At 39.9% G+C, this 10,950-nt stretch overlaps 1 protein-coding gene across 5 annotated transcripts in view; it reads left to right on the plus strand.

Annotated features, from left to right (window-relative positions):
* Positions 1-10,950, plus strand: part of CSMD3 (CUB and Sushi multiple domains 3) — a 584,176-nt gene that overhangs the window by 492,536 nt on the left and 80,690 nt on the right. For all 5 annotated transcript variants that reach the window (XR_014170321.1, XM_081918582.1, XM_081918583.1 and 2 more), the window contains 8 exons: positions 179-248; positions 878-994; positions 2,816-3,025; positions 4,826-5,014; positions 5,253-5,430; positions 7,293-7,438; positions 8,664-8,744; positions 10,506-10,619. Coding sequence is in view for 4 of the 5 variants with exons in the window: in XM_081918582.1 (XP_081774708.1) it covers positions 179-248; positions 878-994; positions 2,816-3,025; positions 4,826-5,014; positions 5,253-5,430; positions 7,293-7,438; positions 8,664-8,744; positions 10,506-10,619 (1,105 nt within the window). In the remaining variant the exon portion in view is untranslated. The remainder of the gene's footprint in view (positions 1-178; positions 249-877; positions 995-2,815; positions 3,026-4,825; positions 5,015-5,252; positions 5,431-7,292; positions 7,439-8,663; positions 8,745-10,505; positions 10,620-10,950) is intronic.

Below are 10,950 nucleotides of genomic sequence, written 5' to 3' on the forward strand. Positions count from 1 at the left end.
GTCCAAGCCCATGAACCTGATTAGTCAATTCCAATGTCCAGGGCCTGATATGCTTTCTCCCTAATACTTCCTTTTGTAGGAAGTGAGCTAGGAAACAACATTGTAATGATCAGTCATGACAGTACAGAACTGCATTGGTAGACTGCTAAATTTGAAAACATTTATCTTGTCATTACAGGGGCATTCACATATAACCTGCATGCCTGGACCAGTAAGAAGATGGAATTATCCCATTCCAATTTGCTTAGGTATGTCTTTTGTGCAACACTGTAATTCCAAAGATGAAAGAACAGCAGACAATGAAACATTTAAGATAAAGCACAGGTGGAACCTGCAACAATATTTTACTTGTATCATTTTAATTGTATTGTTTTTAGACACCCAGGGCTCCTTTGGAAGGGGGGGGGGGTTAGAAATGAAATCAATCAAGCAATCCCACCGCCCCTCATTTTTCATTTCTCTCCCCTCCCAACAGATGCCTAGCATTCTATGGCCACTGAACATCCTCTATTCTCCCACTGGATTTTGTTTTTATTTGCTGGGGGTGGGGATGGGTTTCACCTCTTTAGATTTCTCTCTCTCTCTCTCTCTCTCTCTCTCTCTCTCTCTCTCACACACACACACACACACACCCTGTTAATCTTGGGGTACCCGGCAGCATGCCAACACCTCAATGCTTGTCGTTAGCCTTGGGGTGCCCCTTTGGCAACCCCCTGAGTTCTGTTAGAGGCCATGTTCTTCATCACATAAAATAATATTCAAATTTTGATTTTTAAAAAGTCACATATTTAGCAAACTGAGAAGGCACGCTTAACTTTTAAATGTTATTTTAATCTTGTTTTGCATTATGTCTTTATATTTCTCTCTCCTTTTGTAGCACAGTGTGGTGGTTCTATGTCAGACTTCAGCGGAGTTATCCTCAGCCCAGGATTTCCTGGGAACTATCCTAGCAGTCTGGACTGTACATGGACTATAAAACTTCCCATTGGTTTTGGTATGTATTAATCCAGTGTGACTTTTTGTTATTATCACTGTACTCTTGCTCTTGTAAGTGCTTTTATATATAAATATATACCTTACTTTTGAATGGTATCTCTCCTCTATTAACATATAAGCTTTTGGAGTTTGTTATTTTAAGAACAGAGGAAGCTGTGTTTATATTGAGTCAGATCACCAGTCCAACTTGCCTACTATTATTTACACTGGGTGGTAGTCACCTAAGTTTTACTTAGAGTAGACCCACTGAAATCAATGGTCCTAACTGAGGGGCAATCCTATGCAAGATCAGCCAGGATGAGTAGGTTAGGACGCAGTGGATTTCCATCTCAGCTGAAGTTACATAATGTACTTTTAATGCTAGTGGAATGCATTCATTTAATCATTTTCAATGAGATATAAATTCACAGCTTTCTGAGGTGTGTATCCAATGAATGGAAACTGTTTGGTTCTTACTGTAATTTGCAGTAAATTTCTCTTATAAGGTATCAAAATTATTAATTGATGTAAAAATATTTTGTAAATCTATTTTCTTGCCACATGGAATAGTCCCTCAAAAGGTCCCAAAATAATTAACTTTATTTCATACATTTGTTCAACTGATTCTACCCCAGAGACTCAGAGCAAATGGGATGAATTATATACACGTTTAGAGCTAAAATAAAATCTTTCCTTGGAAATGCAATAGGGTAAGTATTGTATGGAGGCAAAATTGCACAGCAAGAAGCAAAGGGAATGTTACTTTCCAATTTAACTGAAATCTGCGTATCAATTTTTAAAAGAAAGGGGGAAAGGGTAATGATAAAACTTGATCTAGAAGTTGTTTTCAGTACTCGGATGAGTCAGAATGAATGTTTTAAATTATGTTTATATAACTTATGTGATGATGAATGTGTTTAGAGATTGAGGGAGCAATGCTATACAAAAGAAGCTGGCATAAGGTTAAGCTGTTAAAATAGTTTTTGAGTTACGCCACTCTTTTTGATATATGAACTTTTGCTGGGTTGCCAGGTACTGAGCCAGGATCCAACCTAAGTCCCACCCCTGCCACACCCTCCGAAATCCCATTTTTTTTCTGGGCTTACGTCAGCTTAAGATCCATCATGCTCAGCCCAGCCGACTGAGTCCCTGGGATGGGGGAAGGTATGCTATAGGATTGCTCTCTGAGTGACTTAAGTAAAATGTGGTCACCTAATGAAAACATCAGAATCAGATTGCATGTCATTCCAGTAATATGACATCCTCATGATTGCTGTTGCTGTTTTTACAGAATTTATAGGTGATAGCTAAGTCATGCTAAGAGAAAGCCCATTAAAATCAATAGTAAAGGTAAAGGTACCCCTGCCCGTACGGGCCAATCTTGCCAGACTCTAGGGTTGTGCGCTCATCTCACTCTATAGGCCCGGAGCCAGCGCTGTCCGCAGACACTTCCGGGTCACGTGGCCAGCGTGACAAGCTGCATCTGGCGAGCCAGCGCAGCACACAGAACGCTGTTTACCTTCCCGCTGGTAAGCGGTCCCTATTTATCTACTTGCACCCGAGGGTGCTTTCGAACTGCTAGGTTGGCAGGCGCTGGGACTGAACGACGGGAGCGCACCCCGCCGCGGGGATTCGAACCGCCGACCATGTGGTCGGCAAGTCCTAGGCGCTGAGGTTTTACCCACAGCGCCACCCGCGTCCCTACAAACAAAAAAAACCAATAGACTTTCATTTAAATACATTTATTTCAGTAGGTCTACTCCGAGCATGACTATGGATTATTACTACCCCAAAGGTTGATATATTTCATCATACTTGTTTATCAAAAATTGCTTTTCAGGTGTTCATCTGCAATTTGCCAATTTTTCAACGGAGACGATCCATGATTATTTGGAAGTAAGAAGTGGATCAACAGATATTAGTACTGTCATTGGGAGACTCAGTGGCCCTCAAATACCAGCTTCTCTCTTCAGTACAACCCATGAAACTAGCTTATATTTTCACAGTGACTATTCTCAGAACAAACAAGGGTTTCATATAGTATATCAAGGTGAGTGATTTCAAGTAGTTATTTTAGAAACTTGTAAAATATGTGGTTTTATCCAGAGGATGAGAAAAAGCTAGACAGAAAGCAAAGGGGTCAGTGTGAAGGGCACAAGGTAATGACCAAGGTTTGTGGGAAGAAGGAGAGACCAGTGAAGAAAACCAAACTCCACCTGTAGGTTATTGCTTTAGCATGACTGGAAGTATTTGTAACGTCCACCAGCTTCCTAAGGAAGTAGGAGCACCATGAGCCTTTGTGGCTTGATGAGAGCCACATCCTGGGTGCAAGAGCAGTTGGTGAAAAGAAGCCATACACTCAGGATAGTGGAGCCAATCCTGTGGAACTGAGATTAGACAGGCATCTCAATGTACTTCAGGTGTATGACTAAGGGTTCGTCCACAATTCTGCTTCTCCTGCCACTTTCCCCATGGAAAGCCCACTCTTTATCTCTGAATCAGAACAAACGTCAATCAGATTTTGCTCCGATTCAGCAGTAAAGAGCATATTTTCCTAGGGAAAGTGGCCACAGGGCAAATGGAAAACCGCAGGACAAGCAAAGTATGGACAAAATGGTAAGACGTTATAGTTCCAGCAGTGCTTGGGTTTAGGATAATTTTATTGTTTTGTTTCATTTTCTGTGGTTTGTTTTTATGTAGACCACATTATAGCAGGCACTTCCGATTCTCTAGCAACTGTGATCTACTCCCAGTATAATACAACTGGCAGTGATCTACCCGTTGCCATTGCCAAAATTCTGGAGCTTTTTAAAGGGGGGAATAAGCAGAGTTTTTGAGCTTTTTGGGGGAACTATTGCATAAAATCGATAACTCAACACTCAGCTGACCTCTTTCCTTCACACACTCAGCCACCAATGCAGCGAATACAACCTTTCAAAGCAGCACCAGCAGTGGAGATGGGAAATAGCGCCGGGGTCACTAATGAGAAACAGGGCAATCAGTTTTTTAACTCCTGTGATCGACCTGGAACACCATGATGATCCACTTCTCGGTCGTAGTCGACCGGTTGGACATTGCTGACATATAGGGCTGCCATATGCCCTCTTTTTCCAGGACACATCCTCTTTTTCATGATGAGAATCTCCATAGAGATCCATAGTTAAAAGTTGAAATCAGCAAATGTATCCTCTTTTTTGCAACCCTAAAAATATGAATGCATAAGCTGTATATAAATAATAAATTTAATAAATCTGAAAGCATAATTCTGTGTATTCAAGCCTGCCATCTGTACTCTTTAGATATTTTTGCACATGGTAGCAGATTAGACATATTGGGTTTTGTCCAGTGATGCGAAAGCAGAGATCTACTCACAGAATGACAACTCCATTTCCTCTCGAATCCTCTTCTGCCCATCTGCTCCAGAGAACCTCCCAACCTTCTGGAGCTGATTTTGAAGACTGGAGGGAACAGGAGCGAAAGGGAAAGTTCAATTGTACACAAAGGCAACTGTTGTGCTGGCAGAACCACAGCATTTAGTTCCCTTTGAGCAGAACAGGGTCTTCCAACACTTTCTTGGGAAGTGGGGTATATAATCCTTTCATTTCTGTGGCTTTTTATTTTAGTAAATAAAACAAGAAGAACCAGTGATAGTATGCATATTTCAAGTGTGTGTGGAAAAATGTTAGGGAAACTGGGTTCATTGTTGTGACTCATCAGAGTATACCCAGCATCATAACATATTGGAAGAGTTTATAAGGTCTTTTATTTTAAACATTTTTAAAAAGAAAAATATCTGTACAAAGACTTTCTGTTCTGGTGCATAGAAAATATCCTTACTATTTCATTTCAGCATATCAGTTGCAAAGCTGTCCTGACCCACGGCCCTTTCGCAATGGTTTTGTCATCGGAACTGACTTCACTGTTGGGCAGACTGTTTCATTTGAGTGTTTTGCTGGGTACACTCTAATTGGCCATTCAGCACTTACATGCCTTCATGGGATAAGTCGTAATTGGAACCATCCTCTGCCAAGGTGTGAAGGTATGTTTTCAGTAGAAAAGTACTAGTTCATGGAAACTTTCTCTTTATTAACTGTATTCCAATTAAGGCTGTTGACAAATTTGAGCTGAATCAGAAATGGTCTTCTTGAGAGAGTGGGATGGTTAGTGGGCTGCAACATCACATGGTAGTTAAGGGTGCTGGAGAATAGAGAAACGATGGAATTTGTGCACATAATCACTTTTATTGGTGATCTGTTTGGTTTTGTTTGTTTTCACAGCTCTTTGTGGAGGAAATATTACAGCAATGAATGGCACAATATACTCTCCCAGCTATCCCGATGAATACCCAAACTTCCAAGACTGTTTTTGGCTTGTAAGAGTACCACCAGGGAATGGAATTTATATAAATTTTACAGTCCTTCAAACGGAGCCAATATATGATTTCATAACTGTCTGGTAAGCAGAAATTAACATTATTCATTTATTTTATAATCTGGCATGCTTAGGAACACAAATGTTTAAAAGATGCATCCTCTTGATTTGCCTTGCTTTGGTGAGGCAAGGTAGTGTTTTTGCCTGGTGCCTAAAGATATGTAACAAAGGTACAAGGAAAGCTTTCCTGAGGAGAACATTCCACAAACTGGGAACCGCTGCAGAAAAGGTCTGCTCTCGTGTTGCCATGCTCTGGACCTCTCAAGGAGGAGGAGGCACATGAAGACAGACCTCAGATAATGATTGCAGGGTCTGCGTTGGTTCATATGGGGAGAGGCCGTCATTGAGGCATTGCAGTCCTGAGCCATTTAAGCTTTATAGGTCAAAAGTAGCACTTTGAATTGGGCCCTAAAACTAATTGTCAGCCAGTTCAGTAAGGCCAGGGTTGGTGAATTTCCCAAACTGTCTTCAGCGGCAGCCCTCATATAACACACATTGTGGTAATCTAACCGCAGTACATCTCAAAATACTAGCTACAGGAGAAATAATGCATTTATTTATGTGTTTATCTGTTGCTATATCTGTATTGTCCCTGTTATACCTAATTGCAAATTCAAATGTATCCCTATCATGTTTTATGACTTCCTTGGAAGTGGCTGGAACTGATCTGTGACCGAAATAATAAATTTCCTTTTTCAATTTCCTCCCCAAGGAGTCCAAGGAGGGAACACAAAAAAAAATAGTAAAAATGTATTTATATTTTTTAAAACAACAACAACAGAAACAACTCCAATACAGATGTGGACTGGGAAAGTGGGCTATTCCCATCATGTCCTGCTAGTCCTGCTTCCCAGGGACATCTCGTTAACCACTGTGAACAACAGGATGCTGGAGTAGATGGGCTGAAGTGTCTATCCAAGAAGGCTGTCATGTTCTTTTGAATCCATCCAGCATGTTTTACATTTATGCTATTTATCCAATTCAAATTTCAAGCAATGTTGATAGCATCCTGTGAAATAACTAGCCACTTGGTACAAATCAAGAAATAGATTGAAAAATAACCAACAGTTGAAGAGCACCTCTATAAGTTTGATTTTAAAACAAAAATTCAGAATGAAGAAAAAGAGCAGGATGAGATGCAGACTTTTTGCCCTGTATTGCGTTGGTTAAAAATCTGCAAGAATGTTAGGGGCCACATAATTTTAAATGGCCTGTTATTTTTACGTTCTTTCAAATGTCAGTGTTTCACTGTCTGAATATGACCACATATCACATGAATGTGACCAAATGCTAAGAGCTGCAGCCACAATGAATTTCACCTGCACATTAGGGGGAGATATAGATTGCTCCATAAACATTGTTTTCAGAACATTAAATACCTGTAAAATACACTTGACAGAAATCTTATGGACACTAAAAGTGTGGTGTGCACATATTCCATGGTTGTTTCACACCATAGTAAAGGATGGGAACAGTCCAAAATACTATAAGCACCACTCTTGGAACAGCAGAGTCTCCTTCCTATCTTCAAGTTTAGAGACTTGAAGGTGAGGATGACACAGACTGATATTATCCCAACTCCTCCAAGTGTGTCAAGGTTCATAAAACAAAATAGGGATGGTGGAATTGGGGGCTTGAAAGGGTGTGAATGTATGTGCATTTCTGTTCATTTTTCAGAATGCACACAAACATATTCAACAGAAGTTCCACTGAAATTGGGACCAGGTGCTCTCTGAACTTTGCTCATTATAGCTTACATAATTGCCTATTTTCCCACTCTTCCTCATTTGCACTTCTTTTCGGCACGCTTTGAATTCTTTACTAGAGTGTGTGGCAAAGGCATAAATTTAATTTATAGTGTTGTTTTTTGCCTATGTTTCTTTTAGGGATGGTCCTGACCAAAGTTCTCCTCAGATTGGACAGTTTAGTGGCAACACTGCATTGGAATCGGTCTATAGCACTTCGAATCAGATACTGATAAAATTCCACAGTGACTTCACAACGAGTGGCTTCTTTGTGCTTAGTTACCACGGTTGGTGTTGCATATCTTTATACTGATTGCCTCCCAATTGGTGTTTTGTTTAGCCGTTCACTTTCAGATTGACTGCACATTGTAGAGCAGTAATATGGCTGGTTGTAGGGGAATTGAAATACTGGTAGCCTGCATTGCATAGGAATATGGATGGCCATAGGATTTGTAAAGAGAAGAGCAGGACATGGGTAATGGGATTACATCGGTGCTGAAACTACTCCAACATATTATCTGTGAACTACTGACCATCCTAGACAGTGATGTTTTCATTTCACTGACTCACAGTCCTTCATTGGAAGGCCTGTCCTTGCATACTGAAAGCCCATTCATCCTCTTAAACTAAAAAAGCAACAACAGATCACATAACAGTGGCACAAACACAGGGACCAAGCCGCAATGAATTACTCAAGAGAAAGGGACAAGAAATTCCCCTAGTCCTCATTTGTTGGATTATTATTATTGTTATCATCTCTCATTTTACAGATGACTCTGGGCAATTTACAAACATACAATAAAAACAGCTTAAAATGGCTTTTAAAAACCATTTTAAAAACAAAAACCAACTAGAGATCCACAGTACAAAATGAACACCTAAGGCAGAGACCTTTTCATCAAGTCTTCAATTTTTTGAGACAGCGCAGATAGGGGGTGCCTTATCTCAACAGGGATGCTGCTGGAAAAACAAAACACTCTCTCAGATTTGGTGGGATGAAAGAAATGTCCGAAGGGCAGAAAAGAAGCAAGTCCACCATAAGGTTTCTTGAGTATCCTCAAAGAGTGGTTGAATACATGCCAAAAGTAATGCTACCACAAGTTAGGAACTGTTTCTAGGGGCTGCTGTTTGCACTGAGCGTTACAACAAGGGGTAGTGTTATATCAAATGTTCTTCTGATCAGTTGGACATTAGAGGAAGCTGTATGGTTATGCCATAGTCATTTATAAGATTGTTATTCAAAGTGAGCAAAGGAGTTGGTACAGTATTCTTTCTTTCTTCTTTTTTTTGCCCACAAACTTGTAGTATTGCCTTCACCAGGTTCCCCAACATATGTGATAATTGGACAATCCCCATTGGGAATAAATGTGAGGCGTTTTCTTAACATTCCAAGTCCTGTTGAATCAGGGTAGTTTGCTTTTAGATGTTGATACTTTCAAGAGAAGGCTATAAAAGTTGTTCTCCTATGAAACAGAGCAACAAATTAATCATTGTGTCTTATGCATTTCATAGCATATCAGCTTCGAGTGTGCCAGCCTCCACCTGCTATACCGAATGCTGAAATTCTGACTGAGGATGATGAATTTGAAATAGGTAAAGTCAATCTAAGCCTAAATAACATATATTTCCTCCCATAAAGAAAACTGCTGAATGTGCACAGACAAGCACTGTGGTGTTTAAGCTCTGTATCAGTATGGGCAAACGTGAAAATTTCATCTGGCTTTGCATGCTAGAACAGCCTACAATTTAACTGAACTAAAGACCCTTGAGAATTTGTAAAATATCTAGATAATCAGAGGTTCAGACAACTGGAAGGTGCAACTACATAGGCTTATGATTTCTAGCAGCAGTTTGGTGGAAGGTGACAATTAAAATATAAGGAGATTATGATCAGTGAAAGGGCTTTCTACCATCGTTAACAAAGCCCATTTTCTATATTCTGTTGCTGTTGTATTATCTAAATATGAAAACAAGAATTATCTCCATGGCATTCTTGTTTGCCAGGGTTGCCATATTTCATAGGAGAGTTCTTGATACTTTATTTTATTTTTGCAAAATTTAAAGAAGCATGAGGTTTTTGGCCAAAGTTGTTGGAAATCTCAAAAAAAGAGAATGAAGTTGTGAGCTACTTTTAAGGAAATTTACCAACATCTACATTTCTGACATGGATTGCCATAAGTCCAGATTTTCCCGGACTTTTAGCAGTTCTCCAACAGCTGAATCCCAGCGGTTTTGTGGCTAATCCACTTGTATGCAAGATGTATCCCTATTTCCAAGATAGTGACACTTCTTAGCTCAATCTGGGAAATGGTACAGTCCCACTGAGACTTTTCAGCTGACTGGTGTAAAGCCTTCTTTACTCTGTGGCACTAATCATCTGGCCAGCAGGGTTTGGCTGCAATCCTAGACAGCAAGATGTGCAGATCTGTGAGAAAGGTGCATGCAGCCAGATGCAATTGGAGAGGCTTTACTGCAGCCAATTACCTGGCTGAATGGACAAGACCCTTTTATCTTTAAGACCTGTTTGCTTGTTCAGCTGGATGATCACCTGCTGTAAAAACCATTTTTTTTAAAAAAAAAAACCACACCATCCAACTGCAAGTGCTGAGCCTACATATATGACTATTCAGCATTGTGTCTTTTCTGGGGATGGTGAAGGTAAATTAAAGTGTCACACGGAGATATTGACTGGTCCTTTTAAAATTGATTGACACTTGTCATTGAAATCTGTTCTATTTATTGGCTTGTACTTATGATGTTTCATGTGTTTTGAACCTTTTTAGTTTTGTTTTGTAAACCACCTTGTGAAGTCATTGTCAGGTTAGAAATCCATTTAACAAATAAACAAGTATGAATAATACAATGTTATGAAACCCATTGGGTGCCGGCTCTAGAGTGTTAAAAATAATAGTTAAGTTTTTTCAAAAGTTGTTTTTGAATCTTTTCCTTTGCAGTTTTAATTTCAAAAAGCCATGTACTAACCACAATGTATATTATGTCTGAGGAGGGACAGCGGGAATAAGGGGACTTGATGGCTTCCTCTTAATTACTGTCAAGACTACTAAAAAAAATGCAAAGCTTTTAAAACTCCACCATTCTGCTGCATTGCTTCGCAGAGTAACAAGCATCCGAATGTGTGAGTCATGCTAATAGTAGAGCTGGCAAGAAATGATAAATGTGTCTGCTCATTTGCCACAACATTTCCTGTGTCTAATCAAAGCTATTTGCGCCAGTGGTCATTTGCAAAGTATATATGTTGGGAAAGGTACTTCATTACTCAGTGTGACTATCAGTGCCAAAAGTCCCCATTAATTGTTGTTTAACCACAGCTTTCTCCTTTTTTTTATCAAATAGGGGACATAATAAGGTACCAGTGTCTACCAGGCTTTACATTAGTTGGTAATGAGATTCTGACATGTAGACTGGGAGAGAGGCTACAGATGGATGGAGCACCACCTAGTTGCCAAGGTTTTCTGCTTCAATATCTTTTGTTTAGATGTGTTTGCATATTGTGATATGTTTTCAGAGGTTTCAGAGATTTCCTTCTAACAGACACATTGAACTTTAGAGCGCTCAAAGGGCACTGGTTGCAACTCTTTTGGCAATCCTGTATTTCTGTTGCCATGTTGCAAATGAGTGAAGGGGGAGCTGAGACTGAGAGGAAGTCGGCTTCCCAAAGACAAAGCGACTTCATGGCAGAGGTGAAACTGAAATCAGGAATTTTCTGATTTCTACTTCAGTTTCTTAGCTACGTCGATCCTCATTTATCCAGGTTCTCTGCAACTCACCTACCCCGATC

Source organism: Podarcis melisellensis (assembly GCF_964234715.1).
Source record: "Podarcis melisellensis genome assembly, chromosome: 7".
NCBI classification, from domain to species: Eukaryota; Metazoa; Chordata; class Lepidosauria; order Squamata; family Lacertidae; genus Podarcis; species Podarcis melisellensis.